The sequence below is a fragment of the Zootoca vivipara genome, chromosome 11 (genome assembly GCF_965207765.1).
Source record: "Zootoca vivipara chromosome 11, rZooViv2.hap1.1, whole genome shotgun sequence".
NCBI classification, from domain to species: Eukaryota; Metazoa; Chordata; class Lepidosauria; order Squamata; family Lacertidae; genus Zootoca; species Zootoca vivipara.
Genome location: NC_142594.1, coordinates 2,955,621 through 2,976,443, shown reverse-complemented (window position 1 = coordinate 2,976,443; position 20,823 = coordinate 2,955,621). Strand labels below are relative to the sequence as shown.

Sequence of the window (20,823 nt, the reverse complement as noted above, 5' to 3'; positions counted from 1 at the left end):
CCAAATTGGGAGGGGTGGCTAATACCCCAGAGGACAGGATCACACTTCAAAATGACCTTAAAAGATTAGAGAACTGGGCCAAAGCAAACAAGATGAGTTTTAACAGGGAGAAATGTAAAGTACTACACTTGGGCAAGAAAAATGAAAGGCACAAATAAAGGATGGGCGACACCTGGCTTGAGAGCTGTACATGTGAAAAGGATCTAGGAGTCTCAGTAGACCACAAGCTTAACATGAGTCAACAGTGTGATGTTGTAGCAGTAAAAGCTTATGCTATGCTAGGGTGCATCAACAGAAGTATGGTGTGCAGAGGAGGGTAACCAAGATGATCAAGGGCTGCCACATGGAAGATGGAGCAAGACTAAAATTTGTTTTGGATTTCAAATTACTTAGAAATCAGCCCTGATAATATTTATAGCATTTAGAAACAGAGAATCATAGAGTTGGAAGAGACCACAAGGGCCATCCAGTCCAACCCCCTGCCAAGCAGGAAACTCCATCAAAGCATTCTTGACATATGCCTGTCAAGCCTCTGCTTAAAGACCTCCAAAGAAGGAGACTCCACCACACTCCTTGGCAGCAAATTCCACTGCCGAACAGCTCTTACTGTCAGGAAGTTCTTCCTAATGTTTTACTTTCAAGTAAGAAAATGCAGTATCAGGAACTTTCAGCACAGTCATATAAGACCCCTTGTAATTTTAAGTCATATATTTCAACAATAATGGAATAGGATGCTTGGGGAGAAATCACAACTATGTCAAATGTCTCTGACCCTACTATATTCATAGTGACTTCCTGCTGGATGTATTATAGTAGCTCAAGCAGAGACCATTTTCTCAAAATGCACAAGCCTCCTAAAGCAGAATCTGTTTCTTTCTGGCATCTCATTTATCATCATAACCATAATGCTGATTAATTATCCCTACAGAATTAGACTGCAATATCAGAAGATCACCAAAGGCTATTAGAAATTATTTTGTGATCCAGCACAAGGAAACAAAACAAAGCAGAACGGATTACACAAGAGCAAGTCCCGCAGTCATACAAAATCTCAGAAAAGAATTGTAGATGAAGCTGATTTCTTGAGTCCATTTCATTTTTGTCCTCTCACTACAAAGGGTGATATGGGGATACAAATTAAAGCACAGCAAAGAAAGAATTAATCCTGAACACTTATAGAAATCTCAATTCTCCAAGTGAGGATCCAAAATGGAACCAACTACTGTACAAACAAGAGAGAAGTAGCAACAGGCTTGGAGTTTTGCCGAATTCTTTAGGAATAAAAATCACAAGAGGAGGGGAAATCCAAAAGTGTCTCAAAGAGGACTGAGCATGCTCAGTGGGCACAGAATGTTGACTTGTTTTTTGTGGGTGGGTGGGAATGGAACAGGATAGCATAGAGGCAGGCATGACTAGCTGGAAACCGGAACAGGATTTCCCCAAATTACAGGATTTTGTTCTAGGACTCACATGCATATGGCTACTTCTCATTGAGGCCAGTGTCTGGACTGCACCAGTTAAGAAAGCAGGTGGGGACTCAAGAACTAAGCAACATTTGTGCCCAGCCAGAAGATCTTTGCTATCTCATCTTTTCCTTTGATGAATCAGTTAAGTGGAACTGATGTATTGTAGAACAGCTGCTACTATGTCTTATCAGGTCCCCTTGGTTTTGCAGTCCCAGGCAGTCAGCAAAAGCAAAAGGTCCTCCATGCATGACTGCAGCAGCTGTGTTTGGCTCTGTGGGTCACAGGCTGCACTCCTCCTTTTAGTTCCATCCCTTGAGAGGTGGAAAATGTAAAGCTAGCTTTTGTGTAGTTTGTTTCCTTTTGAAGAAATGAAGTACAGTGACTTTTTCCATACCTAAAACATATTTGACTTATTTACAAATGAGCAAATTACAAAGAAATGGCAGGAGTGCAAAAATATCATCCTCCCAAAACTACAGATTTAGCTTCCTTTGGCTTCTGAGCCAAAACTTGCATGTCAACCCTCCTTTTCACAGAGTTTTGTTTCTGAACAGAGCTGGGCTGAAGTCTTTGCTCTTATCTAGAGGTCACAATTTTGGCCTGGTATCTCACAACTGTCAATCCCCACCCCACCATATGAAATTTGATATAGTGTAGTGCTGTAAGCAGACTGATAACTTGAGGCTTTCTAGACATATTGCTCAAAACGTGGTAAATTTTTTGTTAGGCTATACCATTTTACATTGGAGGTACAGGAATCACGACCAAATAGTCTCCCCCACCAACTTAATGGGAGGCTTTTAATGTTTAATAGATTGTTTTATTTCATTTTTCTGTTGTAAGCTGCCCAGAGTGGCTGGGGAAACCCAGCCAGATGGGTGGGGTATAAATAATAAATTATTATTATTATTATTATTATTATTATTATTATTATTATCCCAAATCCCACATACAGTAAACTTGATGGTCAGATAAATGGTAAGCTAGACTGTGCGTGATGGTTTGGATATGGTAAAAGCTTCAGTTTTCAATCAAGCAGCTACCCACCTTAAATCTAATGTAGATCCAAAAATTGTTTCATACTGTGACGAGCTGTTTGTCTTGGGAGCCTGTTGGAATTGGACCTTAGAAAGCTTTTCAAATTGCTCAGATGAAAGCCTACTCAATGTGTGGTGAGCGTTTCCCCACTTTGTCATATTCTACTGCATAAGCAAGGAAAACCCTCAAAATGTGTACTGCACATGCAGGTGATCTTTGTCCCCCTAAGTCCCAGAAAGAGACATTCTCTTTGATGGAATTCATAATGTGCTCATCCATTTAGACTATTTTTTTTGTAAAAAAGCAGAATTATGTGGTACCACCACTAATAATAATAATCATGGCTACTTCTGAATGATGAAAATTATCATTAATACTGGAATTGCAGTTCATACAACCCACGCCTTTTTATGCCTGAAATTCCGATGATGATGATGATGATGATGATAATAATAATAATAATAATTTATTTATACCCTGCCCATTTGGGTGGCTCCCAACAAAATTGAAAGCACAATAAAGCATCAAACATTAAAAACTTCCCTAGATGTCTTCTAAATGTCAGATAGTTGTTTATTTCCTTGGCATCTGATGGGAGGACATTCCACAGGGTGGGCACCACTACCGCGAAGGCCCTCTGCCTGGTTCCCTGTAACCTCATTTCTCGCTGTGCGGGAACTGCCATAAGGCTCTTGGGGCTGGACCTCAGTGTAATGTCAATTACCATTAGGATAAACCTCCTCTGAAGAACATTGGTCCCTTCAGAGTCATACTTATCATTGCTAGCTGTGGTCAGAATGAATAGCTGAATATTTCAATTATGTACTTTTCTCATTTTCTGCTACTGTGTTTCTCAGAAGTACAGAAACATTAGGCTATACATGGAACATCAATTATCTTTTATCTGTGAGTTTTACAGCAGTTTGTAATACAAGGTAGTAGGATTTATGACCAAGAAATAGGAAGATGTCAAATAATTAATGGAGCGTGACTTTTACATTACATAGAGCGGGGTTTGTGAAACCCATGTAAGATTTCAGCATAGTGGCAGAAGAGGAATATATTTCTACTTACACTTTAAAGTCTATCAAGCAAGTACATTTTTGTCAGTTATCTAATGCTGCAGAAAGGACTTATGGAATGTTTTGGTAACCTTTTTCTTCCATGCAGCTTTATTTGCATGTGCCTCCTTTTGTCCACCCTTGGCACCCTCTTCGTGACCCCATGGACCAGAGCACACCAGGCACTCCTGTCTTCCATTGCCTCCCACAGTTTGGTCAGACTCATCTCCGTAGCTTCGAGAACACTGTCCAACCATCTCATCCTCTGTTGTCCCCTTCTCCTTGTGCCCTCCATCTTTCCCAACACCAGGGTCTTTTCCAAGGATTCTTCTCTTCTCATGAGGTGGCCAAAGTATTGGAGCCTCAGCTTCACGATCTGTCCTTCCAGTGAGCACTCAGGGCTGATTTCCTTCAGAATGGATAGGTTTGATCTTCTTGCACTCCATGGGTCTCTCAAGAGTCTCCTCCAGCACCACAATCCAAAAGCATCAATTCTTTGGCGATCAGCCTTCTTTATGGTCCAGCTCTCACTTCCATACACCACTACTGGGAAAATCATAGCTTGAACTATACAGACCTTTGTCGGCAAGGTGATGTCTCTGCTTTTTAAGATGCTGTCTAGGTTTGTCATCGCTTTTCTCCCGAGAATCAGGCGTTTTTTAATTTTGTGACTGCTGTCACCATCTGCCGTGATCATGGAACCCAAGAAAGTAAAATCTCTCACTGCCTCCATTTCTTCCCCTTCTATTTGCCAGGAGGTGATGGAACCAGTGGCCATGATCTTCATTTTTTTGATGTTGAGCTTCAGACCATATTTTGCGCTCTCCTCTTTCACCCTCAACAAAAGGTTCTTTAATTCCTCCTCACTTTCTGCCATCAAGGTTGTGTCATTCGCATATCTGAGGTTGTTAATATTTCTTCCGGCAATCTTAACTAGCTTGGGATTTATCCATCCCAGCTTTTCGCATGGTGAATTCTGCATATAAGTTAAATAAGCAGGGAGACAATATACAGCCTTGTCGTACTCCTTTCCCAATTTTGAACCAATCAGTTGTTCCATATCCAGTTCTAACTAGTTTTTTGTCCCACATAGAGATTTCTCAGGAGACAGATGAGGTGATCAGGCACTCCCATTTCTTTAAGAACTTGCCATAGTTTGCTGTGGTTGACACAGTCTAATAATAATAATAATAATAATAATAATAATAATAATAATAATAATAATGTATTATTTGTACCCCACCCATCTGGCTGAGTCTCCCCAGCCACTCTGGGCGGCACCCAATTGAATGTTAAAACAATACAGCATTAAAGGTATTAAAAGCTTCCCTAAACACGGCCACCGTCAGATGTCTTTTAAAAATAGGATAGTTGCTTATTTCCTTGACATCTGATGGAAGGGTGTTTTTGCAATTTGGTCTCTGGTTCCTCTATCCCTTTGAAATCCAGCTTGCACTTTGGGAGTTCTTGGTCCTCATACTGCCTAAGCCTGCCTTGAAGAATTTTAAGCATAACCTTGCTAGCTTGTGAAATGAGCGCAATTGTGCGGTAGTTGGAGCATTCTTTGGCACTGCCCTTCTTGTTACTCCTATTGTTATAAATTGGCCATCATTAAGGTGTGTGTGGTGGGGGATGTGTATAGGCCCAACGCAACTGAAACCCCTTGGCAATTTCAGACCTAGGCAAAGGGCCATACTAGATGAAGACACCATTGAGTATTGTGCATTTAAATAGTAATCACGTGTGCTGCCCCTGAAAATATCAGTACCTTTGTGGCAGTGTTGAGGGGTGTATGTGCTTTAATCCAAAGTGGATCAGGCCCTTTGTGCCTATGATTTGCATGGGAAGAGAAGCTCTCATTAGCACTAGCTTAGGACTGTGGACTTTTTTTGTTGCTTTATCGTCCAAACCACTGCCAGATCATAAAAAGTGTCTGAAGGTTTTCTCAGTTTCAGAAATAACATGTTATGTGCAAAAAATCTGTTTACTGAGAAGCACAATTCCAAAATTGTGTTCTGTGTGTGCTTGGCAGGGGGTTGGACTGGATGGCCCTTGTGGTCTCTTCCAACTCTATGATTCTAACTAGTTGCATTGGTCCATTGGATCCTTTGTGCTTTCTAAATCTGTTACTTCTGAAACAGATTAAAGGAAATTAAATGGTGGGCAGAAGATGAGAATACATAATCAGATACCAACCTGATCAACACAAAAGTGAAGAAACATATTGTAAGGAAACAAAAACAGTCTGTAATGTTATTTCTTAAAGACACATAGAGGAAATCAATACTAAACTATAAATTCTGTGCCTAGTGTTTTTGTCCAAATGTTGTCTTTCAGGGTAGCGGGATTTGACAGTGCACAGCTGATAGCAGAATTGCATCCTAGGAATACTAGGCCTATTATCCTATACACAGTTACATTGAAGGGAGTCCCATCGAACATAGTAGGATTGACTTCAGAGTAAAGGATCAGAGGATCAGGTAAGGCACACTTTTTGAAAGCTGTGATTTGTGGCGAGTGTATTTTCTAGTTATATATTCATGAATATTCCTACTTGCTGCATGTGGCTACAGTGGCATCATAATCTATATAGATCACAAACTACAGCTAGCTTTGTGCCAAGTGAAACCTCCAAGAATGAAACAAAACCCTTTCCTGGCAAATTACATGTTAGGTTCACAAAACAATATTCATCATTCCCCCACAAGCCAGCTTCTCCCAACCTCCCACAGTTATATTCAGAAATGCATGGAATAAGCTTATTAGTCCCCCCCCCAATCTTATCCAGCAAAGAAATAACATTTTAACTTGTTTCATTATATACCTAATAATGTGTTTCCAAGAAATGAACATGTATTTTTGAAGAGGAAGTTATTAACCATAGAGTTGTAGCTATTCTGTATGAAGGAATAAAATGGATGGTTGGAAAGGAACACACTGAGTATGGCTATAAGTCATGCAGGAACAGAAACCTGCGCTACCCTTTTATTACTGTTCTAGGAAAAAAACAAGATAATGATACCTACTGCCTATTGCGTACTCCTTCATTTAAATGATTGCCCTTGCCAAATTGATCAATGCTCATAATATTTTTAAAAGGTGGCTCCATTTCATCATATTTAATTTGTGGGGTATTGTGGCATGAGACACAGTCAACTACAGACTTTGCTATAGATTACGATTGTATTTTTCAAGCTTTCTACATTCAGGGCAACCCTTTCCACATTGCCTGCTGAGGATTCTGGGGCATATCCTAGGCATCAAGAAAAGCATAATGTAAATGTAATAAATAATAACTATTACTTGGGCTCCATGTAAAAACCTCAGGAATTGTTCCCCCGTGATTCTCCCATGAGGAAAAAAAATTGCATGCTGGAATATGGCCCCAAATTTCATCGTGCAGCAGCAGCAGCAGCATCCATGATTACAGTGCAAACCCCTTATGATTTTTTGGGTTAACAGGGTTGCAAATGGTGTCCCCCCCCCCCCCCGAAGCAGTTAACCAGGAAATGAGCACTAAACTTTTTCAAAAGCCAAGCCATAGACCCCCTACTTTTGAAAATGTTGATATCTCCATGGTAGTTTTTGCTATGTGAATGGTGCCACGGACCCCTTGGGTGGGTTACATGGACTCCCTGAGGTGCATGAACCACCCATTGGGAACCACTGCTTACAGCATTCCACACCTGACAACAATCCTGACAACAACTTTGTGAGGAACAGATGGCTTGCCAAAGGCCACCCAATGAACTGATAAGGTGAGATTCGGATCACTAGCTCAACAGAGTATCAAGAAAGATGAACCTACCGGTACTATCCTGAGCCCATAGGCAATCCACTATCTCAGTTTTTGCAACAAAGGGATAAAATTAATATCTACCTGATAGAAATGTTGTAATGAATATTGAAAAATAATAATGTGAGGGAGCACTTTCAGTACTCCAAAATGTGTGATAGAAATGATGTGAAGAAACAAATAAATTGAAATTGATATAAATGATGATAATTATAGTTATTCTTCAGCTGCCCCTATCTTTTTGAAGAAGAAAGAACGAAAGAACGAAAGAAAGAAAGCTGGTGTATGGCAAATTCTGCTCTGCATCCAGTCTTGGAGAAAGTCTACATTAAGCATCAATTATACCATTGCTCTGTCTACTGGTTGCTCATGTAGGTGTACAATACTGTAAATACCTGTTTTGTGGGACATCTTCAGGCAAAGAAAAGGCTAAGGAGTAAACCCTACACAACTCCAGAGTGAAGTCCCTAAGACAGTGGGATGAAGCCTTGCATGCCTCCTTCTTGGGACTCCTGCGGCCATGCTGGTGCCAAATGTATCGTTCTGTTTTCCTTTGGACCATATCAGTGAGGCCAAGAAGGGGGTCTTGTAATGTGAGCAGCCCAGGACCTCCATACAAACTGCCCAGGCGAGGTCACTTCAGTGCTGCTAACACAGGGGTCTGACTTCACCTCCAGAAGCCCTGAGACAGATGGATGCCAACAACTGTGACTACCCACAAAATGTTTGGCATGCTTCAGAATCATGGAGTTGTAAAGGACTTAAAGGTATCATCACCCATGTTCACTGTTGTAGGAAGGATATTATCTCCTTCATCCATCTACTCAGCCCACAACTCAGCCTACACAATCCAGGCCACAGTGTGATACAAGGAGACAGCAAGCGGACCACAAAAGAGGCCAGCAGAGCAAATAGCTCCAGAGGACTCCAGCAAATGAAGCAAGCTGTAGGAGAAGCTAATAAAATACTCAGGGCCATTATAAATATTACAAATATACACATTATTTAGATATAAACTTAAGGAGCTTCCTTATGCTGAGTGATATCAGTGATGTATCTGTGGCCCCCGCATGTTCTTGTTTTCCAACTCTCGCTTTCCCCAGCCAGCTTAGCCAATGGTAATGGATGGTGGGAGAGGTATTCCAACAACTATAGCCTAATGTCCTGATTAAGGGAAGTAATAGTCCTGCTCTATTTGCCTTGGCCAGACCCCACCCCACTGTGTCCAGTTCTGGGCACCACAATTTAAAAAGGACATTGACAAGCTGAAATGTGTGAAGAGGAGGCTGACCAAGATGATCAAGGGTATGGAAACCAAGCCTTCTGAGGAAAGGTGGAGGGAGTTGGTGTGTGTGTGTTTAGCCTGGGAAAGAGGAGGTTGAGCGGAGATATGATAGCCATCTTCAAATATCTAAAAGGCTGTCAAGGAGCAAGCTTGTTTTCTACTGCTGCGGGCGGTGGGTGGGTGGAGTAGGACCCAAACCAATGGCTTCAAGTTACAAGAAAGGAGATTCCATCTAAACACCATGGAAGAACTTTTTGACAGTGGAATGGACTCCCTCAGAGGAGGACTCTCCTTCCTTGGAGGTTTTTAAGCAGAGGTTGGATGGCCATCTGTCATGGATGCTTTAGTTGAGATTTCAGCATTGCAAGGGGTTGAACTAGATGACTCTCGGGGTCCCTTCCAACTCTACAATTCTCTTCATTCATTCATTTATTTATTATTGATTTCATTTTACATGAAACTCTACAATTCTATGAACTTCTGAGTACCCAATCTAGTGCACCCAGCTGCTGCTTTGACTGGCAGCAGCTCTCCAGTGACTCGGACAGGGGACCTGAGGGCTGGGAGTGCCAATGAAATTAAGAGTCTTCAATTTGGATAGCACATACTCTCCTGCCCCTAAGGCTAAGGCCCTTCTCTAGTAACCCAGACAGATTCTGAGCAAGAGCGGTTTTGCTGAGAGAATCTGAAGAGGAATGAAAGACGCAGGTGGCTCAAACGTTTTGTTCTATTCTCTTTTAAAATGAAAGCCAGAATAACAAAAAAGGGGAAAGAAAAAGGCAGGAGCAGATCAAAAAGTGGAATGAGCCCCATGGAATGTTAAAAGTGGGAATTCTGAGAAACAAAATGCTATTTTTAACTTTGAAACTTTCAGCTATTAATGTAACAGCCCGAAAGGCAGTTTAACACTTTGACCATGAATTGCAAGGAAGCCTTTGATGAGATGCACATTTGGAAGCTGAAGGCCAGGGGTAATATCTTATGATTTCTTAGGTCTTCTTCTCACCCCTTGTTCTCTGGCACAAGGCTCAATTTTAAAAAAAGAAAATGGGGGGGGGGGAGAGAGAGAATTGCCAGTTTCTTTGATGAAAATTGCCCGAGGAAAATACCATACTAATAAGAAGCAGGCAAAGCTTTATGCAGTAGATGTGAAAATTGCTAAGACTGCAGAGAGGAAAAGAATAATTTGTTCTCTCTGTTCCAAGAAAACAAAGCTCCACATATAAAGTTAAAAAGATATAACCCTATTCTTTCCCAAATGTATTTTGCACTCCACCCCTAAAAGATGGACAGAAATGGATCCCAAGTGCATTTTTCACACAGGCAGTTGAAATTGATCCTCACCCAATTTATGGACTGAAAAAATACAACCTTTGAGGCCTCCTGTCCCATTTAAATGTGGGGTTTTATGCTCTGGGGAAGCAGTAAACTATAACTCCAGTTTCATATTTTGAGAGTTCAGCAACCCTGGAGCAAAAGAGCAATGGGAAGGTAATCCAGAATCTCTTAACCATACATGCACCCGTTCTGCATCATCTTGACTGACTGATTGCTTGAAGCAGCAGATGCTGTGGGCATTCTGCTGCATCATGAAAATAAATTAAAGGCTTTTTACTGAAGAGTAGGTAGATTCCTTAGTTGGCTGTGTGCACTTGATCTAAGGACAGACCCTCATGAACTGACATATTGTGTGCATGTGAGGGCTCAGGGGACACATAGTCAGGGACACCTGAAGTATTCTTGAGGGGTGGGTGGGAATACTTCCCTGTACAAAGTGAAAAGCAATCTGTGTAAGCTGCATTCATTTAATTTATTTGTTGCTTTATACAAAAAAAAGGCCTTAAAGTGACTTTCAAAAGGTTAAAATAACAAAACATTCATGACACGCTGGTCCTGCGACCTATGCTGCGTACAATGTGTGCTGATGGAACCAGGGCAAACTGAATCCTTCTGAGCATGTACAGTGCAGTTCCACAGCATTGCAATAGATCTCTTTTAAACAGGGCCGTCTTGAGCATACCTGGCACGACGGATCCCTCCGGCGCCCCCCCGTTTCCCAGCGTGGCGGGTGGGTGCAGCGCGGCTGCCGCCTGGAGGGCCAGCGCCCTGCGCCATCCAGCCTGGCTGTAGGGCCGGCCCTGGGCCAGGGGGCGCTGCCCGCCCCCTGTTGCGACGCTCCTGCGCGCGGCAGAGGCAGCCCCAGGCCTGTGCGCCTCCCAAGAGCGACCTGAAGCCGCTGAACAGCTGAGAGGCACGCCTAGGGCTGCATTTGGCGCGCCTGGGGCAGTCTCCGCCGCGCCTCTCAGCGGGCACAGCGGCACCCCTGGTGGCCTGGCGCCCTGGCGACCCGCGCCACTGGACCTGGGCCTAGAGTCGGCCCTGCTTTTAAACTTCAGTGTGCATTTGCACTAAGACATGTGCACAACAATACTATTCATTTACTGAAAGCATTTTTAATCCCACACTTTTATCATAAAAGGCTCTCAGAGCAGTATTCATAGTTCAGTAGCAAGCCAATCTTTGCTCTCAGGCAAAAGTCAAAACACACAAGGAAAAGGGGAGCAGACAGGCCAAGCGAGCTCAGGCACCAATTCTGAAAGTTACAGTTTTAAACATGACTAGTTGGAATGTTAACTGCTTAGGTAGTCTTATGGAATAGCCCTTGCTATGTGACAATATTCCCTGCAAACACAGGAACTTAAGAAGAGGCCTCCTGGTTCCAACCCAAAGACCTATCTACTCCAGCTTCCTGTTCTCTCAGTAACCAACCAGACTTGAGTTTAATAGCACTCTTCCCACTCACGTTCTCAAAAACTGGTATTCAGTCATATTGTCACCAATATTGGAGGTACTACTGTATTGTGATTGTGACCAGTAGCCATTTATTGCTTTGTACTCTATGAAATATATATTGTTCATCCCCCAATGAGATAAGAGAGAGTTTTTCCCAATTAGGGCTTGTGCAAAAATGACCATAGAACAGACCCATAACCTCTTTGCTAAATTCTTTCTCCGGTTCATTTCAGAAAATGCAGGTACTGTATGTAAATTATATATACATATATACTTCCTAATGCTCTAACAGAAGGACACTGGCTATATATTCAACTTTAAATAACAGGGCTCCCATAGAAGGACTGCAACACCCTGATAGCCATCTAATCTTTTTACAAAAATGTATTTAAAAATATAAAATCTAAGAACACAAGGCAGGAATGATTTAAATTTGAAACAGTTACAATCACCAGCTGCATTCCTCCCCTGTAATCTCAAACCCCCTAACTTTCTTCAAAAGACACGTCAAATAAGTATATATATATGCAAAAAACAAAAAACAAAAGCCACAGTGGGTATGCAATTTTAATGAGCAGTTTGCTCATGAATTTGTTGGAAATCCATGTGACTTAGAAGCAGAAACAGGAGCATGCTCTGAAATTCAATATACAAAGGCTGCTCTGCTCAGCAGGTGGGAGTGAGCTCCAAAATTGATAGCCTCTGTGCATTATGTGAATTCGAAGCTCATGTGCTCCAGACTGTAGGCACCCTAGTGCTATCCGCTATGGCAAGGAAACCATATGGAATTCCAAGTACCTATCGCACTGTGTTTATTCGTAGATCCAGAAAGATCCCAGGAAACAAACTAGTCCCAGATGTGTGCAGGAGCAGTGAGGAACAGGATTCAAGGATGGAGCTCATCTGCTCTGCATTTCGTATATTTGTATTTTGATGATATTGAATGTTTGCTGTAAGCCACTTTGGGCACAACTTGTGGAAAAAGCAGCAGTCAATGTACTGTTTCCAGGTTCACTCCCCTACCCCATCATAGAATCATAGAATCTTAGAGTTGGAAGGGACTCCAGGATTCATCTAGTCCAGGCATCCCCAAACTGCGGCCCTCCAGATGTTTTGGCCTACAACTCCCATGATCCCTAGCTAACAGGACCAGTGGCTGGGGAAGATGGGAATTGTAGTCCAAAACATCTGGAGGTTTGGTTTCCAGATCTTTGATCACCTTGGTTGCCCTCCTTTGCACATGTTCCAGCTAGTGAATACCCTACTTAAATTGTGGCTCCCAGAACTGGACACAGTATTCCAGATATGGCCTGACCAAAGGCAGAATAGAGCAGTACTACCTGGTATTTCATCCCTTGATCATGACACTTTACTTCTGTTGATGAAGCCTAGCCTAGCATAAGTGTTTCTTGCTGCTGCAACAGTTGACTCATGTTGAGCTTGTGGTCCACCAAGACCCTTAGGTCCTTTTCACATGTTACTATTGGCAAGCCAGGTGTGATGGACAGCAGAGCCAGACCAGTGCCTCAGAATTCCACCAGAGGGCTGGAGCCTCTCTCTGATTGGCTATCACGACAGCTAGCCGGGGTTGGGTTGGGTGGAGAAGCACTTTGGGTGGGAGAATATAAGGAGCAGTTTCTGAGAGATGGGGATTAGGATAGGGTTTGTCTGAGAGAGTTGGTTCAAATTTGAGTCTAAGCCTCGTAGCTTAGATAGGAAGACGGTGTTGTTGAGTGTCTTGGGAGAGTATTCAGACAGGAGTGAACTGGAGGGCTGAGTTTGAGCAGAAGTAGAAGCTGTGAGGATAAAGTCTCCTTGGGTCTCCTTCCAGTCAGGAGGGGAGAGATCTTCTAGGTAGAGAAGACTCCCAAGCCTGTTAAGAGGGGTGAGGTGACCCCCTGGGTTTGTTAGACTAATTGGAATATCTCAGGAATGGGATGGTAACTGACAAAAAGTGCCCCTTGCTCATGAACCAAAGTGTTAAACTGTGAAGGAAGCTGTGCTGTGTTAAAAGTATTTAACTGTAATACAACAAGGTTGTATATTGTCTCCCTGCTTATTTAACTTATATGCAGAATTCATCATGCGAAAGGCTGGACTAGATGAATCCCAAGCCGGAATTAAGATTGCCGGAAGAAATATCAACAACCTCAGGTATGCAGATGACACAACCTTGATGGCAGAAAGTGAGGAGGAATTAAAGAACCTTTTAATGAGGGTGAAAGAGGAGAGCGCAAAATATGGTCTGAAGCTCAATATCAAAAAAACCAAGATCATGGCCACTGGTCCCATCACCTCCTGGCAAATAGAAGGGGGGAAATGGAGGCAGTGAGAGATTTTACTTTCTTGGGCTCCTTGATCACTGCAGATGGTGACAGCAGTCACGAAATTAAAAGACACCTGCTTCTTGGGAGAAAAGCAATGACAAACCTAGACAGCATCTTAAAAAAGCAGAGACATCACCTTGCCTACAAAGGTCCGTATAGTTAAAGCTATGGTTTTCCCAGTAGTGATGTATGGAAGTGAGAGCTGGACCATAAAGAAGGCTGATCGCCGAAGAATTGATGCTTTTGAATTGTGGTGCTGGAGGAGACTCTTGAGAGTCCCATGGACTGCTAGAAGATCAAACCTATCCATTCTTAAGGAAATCAGCCCTGAGTGCTCCCTGGAAGGACAGATCGTGAAGCTGAGGCTCCAATACTTTGGCCACCTCATGAGAAGGGAAGACTCCCTGGAAAAGACCCTGATGTTGGGAAAGATGGAGGGCACTAGGAGAAGGGGACGACAGAGGACGAGATGGTTGGACAGTGTTCTCGAAGCTACGAACATGAGTTTGACCCAACTGCGGGAGGCAGTGCAAGACAGGAGTGCCTGGCGTGCTATGGTCCATGGGGTCACAAAGAGTTGGACATGACTAAACGACTAAACAACAACAAGTCATAACTAAGTAAAGGAATGAGAGGGAAGAAACAGAAACTGAGTTAAGCATTTTACCATCTATTCTAGAAACCTGAGCATCTACCTGAAGTGCAACAACTGATTTTTTTTTAGCAACAGTAGTTTAGGAGAAGCTGTGCATTTACTACTTTGTTTTAACACCTGCAACATCTTTAGATTTAGTTTAAGTAATAAGTTAATTTCTACTGAATGAAAGAACACAGCTCCTGACCCATCTTTGTTTTATTTTGTTTTGTAAATAAAACCTTTCTTATTTGTTCAATTTCTGCCTAAGACTCCAAATCACCAATTTTTCCCTCACACAAGAAGCCAAAAAGATAAACTGTGGTAATTTAGAATTTTAATTAATTGGTGTACCTTGTGGTAGGTTCAGTTGGGAGCAGTGGTTGGGAGCAGTTAGCGGTGGGATCTGCTACATTTAATTGCATTTAGTAGTAGGTCCACTACATGAGGTGTCCCCCATCTTATAATTGTGCAGCTGGTTCTTACTGCCTAGTGTTGTTGTTGTTTAGTCGTTTAGTCATGTCCGACTCTTCGTGACCCCATAGACCAGAGCACGCCTGGCACTCCTGTCTTCCACTGCCTCCTGCAGTTTGGTCAGACTCATGTTCGTAGCTTCGAGAACACTGTCCAACCATCTCGTCCTCTGTCGTCCCCTTCTCCTTGTGCCCTCCATCTTTCCCAACATCAGGGTCTTTTCCAGGGAGTCTTCTCTTCTCATGAGGTGGCCAAAGTATTGGAGCCTCAGCTTCAGGATCTGTCCTTCCAGTGAGCACTCAGGGCTGATTTCCTTAAGAATGGATAGGTTTGATCTTCTTGCAGTCCATGGGACTCTCAAGAGTCTCCTCCAGCACCAGAATTCAAGTGCCTAGTGTAGAATCTGACATTTGTCCCTATTGAAATTCATTTTGTTACTTTGGGCACAGTTGTTCTCCAAACCCATGCTCGGTCTTGGCAATCACAGCATCACATCATAGACTGACTGTTGAATGATCTGTTCTAGGACCTTGATGACAAGCTCAGCAGTCAGTAGTTACCTGGGTCTTCTTTCCTCCCTCTTTTGATGATGGGGACAACATTTACCCACATTGAGTCTCCAGGGACCTCACCTGCTCTCCTGAATCCTCAAAGTTTATGGACAAAGGCTCTGAGATTACATCTGCAAACTCCTTTAGTACCTTTGAGTGCAGCTCATCAAGGCCTGGAGATTTGATTTAATTTAAAGTAGCTAGGTGTTCCCTTACCATCATAGGAGAAAGGGAGTATCTAAATGTAGTATATAAAGAAATAATAAATGCATGGATGGTGAGCTGTATTTATCTTAGTAGATTACTAGTTGTTCTGGGTGTATAGATATATCCCAGACTGCCCATCCACTGGCTGGATTAACAATGTTCCAGTATTTTACTGACTACCTGAGTCTGTTTTGTGGCACTTGAGACTCCACAACTTGTGACAATTCATCACTCATACAGCTGTCATTTAAGGCTCATTTCTAATTTTGGTCACCCAACAGAATTGTACCACCTTATTCAAGGTTTACTTTGCAACTCAGGGATGAAAACATATTTTTTCCAAAAAGGATGACCACTGAGAGGAAATAAGATTATCATAAATTCTACTTGAAGATTCCCTATTAGCATATTTACCAACTGAGTAAAGTGGAGGATGGTAAATATCATATTTTTCTGTGTATAAGACGCCCCCATGTATAAGACGCCTCCTATTTTGGGGGACTCTGATTTAAGAAAATGGGGGGATGTATACATGTACTGTATAAGACGCCCCCAAATTTTTGACATTATTTTTTAAGATAAAAAAAACCTAGTCTTATACACGGAAAAACACGGTAATTGCTAGCTAAACATAATAACAGCCTGGCATTCTGAAGTTAAGCGGTAACACATAAGATACAATTATTAATAATGAGGCAGTTTGCAAAACTGTTAGTGGTTTCATTATTGCTTCACATGATCCTTTCCCACAAACTTTTAACGTGGCATTTCAAAACCCATTTAGGTGCCTTAATACAACACTGAAGTGAAACCAACCATTTTTTTTTGTTCTGAATGGGGCAGCACTCACTTGTTGAGACTCTTTGAAAGGTTCTAACCAGCCTCCCCCCAAAGCCATCTGAATTTAATTTAGTGTCGATGTGTTCAAATTGTTTCCCTGTAAACTACTCCCTAATTTCAAACTGCATCACAATTCCCCTTCAGACATTAATTTGCATAAAAATGTTTCTAGATTTTTCTGCTTTGCAAATAACTATAATAGTAATATCTCACTGTAATAGCAAATTACTTCCTATATTCAGCATCTTTCTTAAAACTTTGAGGGTCTCATAAGTTGAGGAAACATTATTTACTGCTGAATGTCAGTGTATAGTCTCTGGTCAGTAACTATACTGCAACAAAATGCTCCTGTCTAAAAGGAGAGCTCCTGCTCAGGGTTCCAGCCAGCCATTTCTCCCAAGCAGGGTATTCCACTATCCCTCTTCCCCCCCACCATGCTCCATTTTTCTTTTCCATTACTACTGTCCAATAATGGCCCCTGTGTTAAACCAGTCTTCATTGGGCTGTTTTTGTGGGATAGTCACCCCCTTAGGTTTTCTTTTCTAAAACTTTTTTCTACTTGTGCAAATCTTGTGGTTCTTCCAAGCACGTTGTTTCACAGATGAAGTTGTATCTCAGACAGTATCCATCAGGGGCAGGGAGGGAATCTGACTCAAAGGAAACCAGTTCACTATTTGCTCAGTGGTTCTCTGAGACAGAATAAAGCAGGAGAACTGTCACCTGCCTCAAACACATGGCCAATCTTTTTGCAAGCTCCATGAACACAAATAGTCTGAAGAATGAGCTAATGCTACTCTAGTGTGCATTAGGGCCTTCTGGCGGTTCCTTCACTGCGAGAAGCAAAGCTACAGGGAACCAGGCAGATGGCGTTTTCGGTAGTGGCGCCCGCCCTGTGGAACGCCCTCCCATCAGAGGTCAAGGAGATAAACAACTACCTGACATTTAGAAAACACCTAAAGGCAGCCCTGTTTAGGGAAGTTTTTAGTCTGTGATATTTTAATGTATTTTGGTATTTGTTGGAAGCCGCCCAGAGTGGTGGGGAAAACCCGGCCAGATGGGCTGGGTATAAATAATTAATAATAATAATAATAATAATAATAATAATACTAATATCCCCTCTTGGGAGTTTTCATTCTAGGCCACCAAGCTGAGGAGTAACTAGAAGGACAGAGGCAGCTACTGGGAGACCTGAGTGACCCTAACTTCTGACTTTAAATTAAGCAGAAAATGTTCCATAGCACAATCTAGTTAACATCCAGCTGGAGCTAAGCCTTTTCGAAGTCTGACTGATATCAGTGGAAGAATTCAAGAGGAGTTTAAATCTCTTCCCCTGAAATTAATGGGACTGAAAAATAACTGAACTTTGGCTGAATCATGCCCTTGGTCTTTTATTTCTGAATCAATAACTTCATTGTAAACTTGAATAGATGGAAAAAACACATTGGTTGCCTTTGATGATACATATTGATTTCCATGCTGGAATAGACATAAGTCTTAGTGAAGGTGAAATAATTTTATAAGACCAACAGAATCCTTAGACCAGGCACCCCCAAACTGCGGCCCTCCAGATGTTTTGGGACTACAACTCCCATGATCCCTAGCTAACAGGACCAGTGGCCGGGGAAGATGGGAATTGTAGTCCAAAACATCTGGAGGGCCAAAGTTTGGGGATGCCTGCCTTAGACTGGTTTTCCCCCCCCAAAACGAAAAATGTTGCTTCATTTTACTTACATGTTGAAGTAAGTATATTAGAGAACTCTCCTGAACAACTATGACAGGAAAGGGTGTTATCTTAATTGCATGAAAGAGTGTCTCCACAGATGCCATGATTTGGTCAAAGCGACCTCCGAGTCCACCCAGCGTCACAATCATGTCAATCTAAAAGAGACACAAGCAAACATTGGTAAATATCACTGAGAGCATCTGCTGTACTTTTCCTTTGGATAACTTATATATGTAAAAAGTGCAGAAATACAGTTTAAGGAGATGCCCAAGAGGTTACAGAAATATCTAGCACACTATTTGCAGAGTATTCAGAGAACCTGGAAGATGGAGAGGGAGCTGAACAGATTGGGCCCATTTAGCAGGGCTTTTTATTCAGCCAGAACTTGCTGGAACTCAATTCTGTCACCTCTCAGATGGATGCCATTGCCCTTCTAAGAGTATGAGGGAGGTGTTCGTGCTGAGTTCTGGCACCTCTTTTTCTAGAAAAATAGCACTTATTATTTATTATTTCAGTAAGACTCTTTCACCTCTTGAGACTGAGTGGCTTAGTGTTCAACTGGTGGCAATCCTGCAGGGAGACTCAATGTACTATCTCTGTATGAGATATACTGCACAGCACATAGAGGTGTACACAATACAGATATATTTAAAAATCCATCCAGATACTAATTATGCATTTCTTATTCTTACTATTAACAACAATAATATAATATAGCACCATCTACTGTACAGGTGAAACTCGAAAAATTAGAATATCATCGTAAAGTGCATTTATTTCAGTAATTCAACTTAAAAGGGGAAACCAATATAGGAGATAGACTCATGACATGCAAAGCGAGATATGTCAAGCCTTTATTTGTTGTAATTGTATGTATGTATGAATATGTAATTACATAATAAATGATAATGACATAAAGGAACACCTGGTGAAAATTAATAACTCACACAGGAAGAAGAAAGGAGAACTTCACTAGGGAACTTATAAATTACTAAATGCAATGAAATGCAAGAGTGAATGATATTTGATGGCTAAAGCCCCAGGACTGGGCACTACATTACCTATGGTTAACACTTTATTTGGAATCAGTGTGTGCAGTGTTCAAAACTCCCATTGTTCTAGGCGCATTTTGCGATAGGGAATTTCATGACTGAGCAGTTTCTGAGCTCTGGGCGCAATACAGCGCCTAAGATTTCAGATTAAAACTGCAGAGTGGAAGGAAAGCGGGAGTTTTTTTCTGCTTCCCCACTTTCAGCTACTCTCTGAAGACTGGAGAAGAGACTCTCTTAAGAGTATTAGGTGGTGGGCAGGGGAAGGACTAGACCATGTGAAAAATAATATTATGAACATAATATTTTAGCTGCAGTTCATTCATTTCCAGCTTTGTATTCTTGTTATAAAAAAATCACACCGAGACATTCCGTTGTTGCACCCATAACGTAGGTTTAAGGTGCCATTTAGCTCCTAGCCTTCATATCTCAGTTTATAACATGGAGTGTGTGTATAAAGAGTTTGACACTTAAACCCTTTTACGGAACTGTACTGCAATTGTAGAACAATGTAGAGAAATAAAATTAAAGAATAGTACATTTTTGCCAAGGTACCCTTACAGAAAGCAATGGAAGTAAGTCTAATATAAGTGCAAGGCTCAGTTTCTGTAAAGGTGTGTGTGGGGGGGGGAATGTGAGAGAGTGAAGAAAGAATTATAAAACAACAACAACAACCAAAGTCTAAAATGTATGTATGAAAGCAATAGAAACAATAAAAAGAAAGACTTGGGAATTAAGCCTTAACTGATTTATTCTTGAAAGCTTTCACCAACAAGGAAAGATGAGATCATCTAAATGGAGGACTCCTGTGTGTAAGACAAGTATTTACCTTTTGTTATATAAAATGGAGCAAGTTTAAAACGAACTATTTCATAAGATGTCCTGTGGTTCTAGCATTTTATTATTTCTTAGCAAAGCTGCATGAAAATATACTTGTGACTTGGAATACATCTGAATCTTTTGTGTAACGTCAAAGGCTTTGACTGTCACCAAAATTTTCCCCAGCCCAGCCAAAGCTCTAAATTTAGACTAACTTGACTTTTGTCTATAAAGCAACATACCACGAAAAGCCTCACCAACCTTTATTTAGGCCCAATGAAATTCTGCAGGCTTTGTAACAAAAGTGAAAAGAACTGCATTCCAATCCAGAACTATCAAGGGAGCAGAGAAATAAAAAAAGAAAACTCTGCCAATTGCTCCCAGGGAGGATTTTAATGGAGGCAATTAAAAATATTCTCTTCTAAACCTCTGCACTGTGGCATAAAGCCCTGTGATTTGACTATTTGATTCTGTAATATAGTGCAAAATGAATGGAAGAACTGGTAGATAAAGTTAGAAACAAGGGTGAGCCTCATGTCTTTAAATGAGGGTCTGCTATGATCACGTGTGGAGCATATCTCCAGCACAGCCCTTTTTGTCCCTGTGAGTTGTCAGTAACACAATTTAGTGCTTAGTGTAGCAGTGCCAACACTATAGAACTCCCTGCCTATTGATACCAAACAGGCATCTTCACTGTAGTCTTTTCGGCATTTGCAAAAAACATTCTTGTTTAGTCAAGCCTACCCAGATGCTTAAAAAG

At 41.7% G+C, this 20,823-nt stretch overlaps 1 protein-coding gene across 21 annotated transcripts in view; it reads right to left on the bottom strand.

Moving 5' to 3' along the window:
- TPK1 (thiamin pyrophosphokinase 1) overlaps window positions 1-20,823 on the bottom strand; it is a 210,368-nt gene that overhangs the window by 53,677 nt on the left and 135,868 nt on the right. For 19 of the 21 annotated variants that reach the window (XR_015946330.1, XR_015946333.1, XR_015946334.1 and 16 more), the window contains one exon: window positions 18,204-18,350. The exons of the other annotated variants lie outside the window; for them this stretch is intronic. Coding sequence is in view for 12 of the 19 variants with exons in the window: in XM_060280544.2 (XP_060136527.1) it covers window positions 18,204-18,350 (147 nt within the window). In the remaining 7 variants the exon portion in view is untranslated. The remainder of the gene's footprint in view (window positions 1-18,203; window positions 18,351-20,823) is intronic. 21 annotated transcript variants of the gene reach the window in all.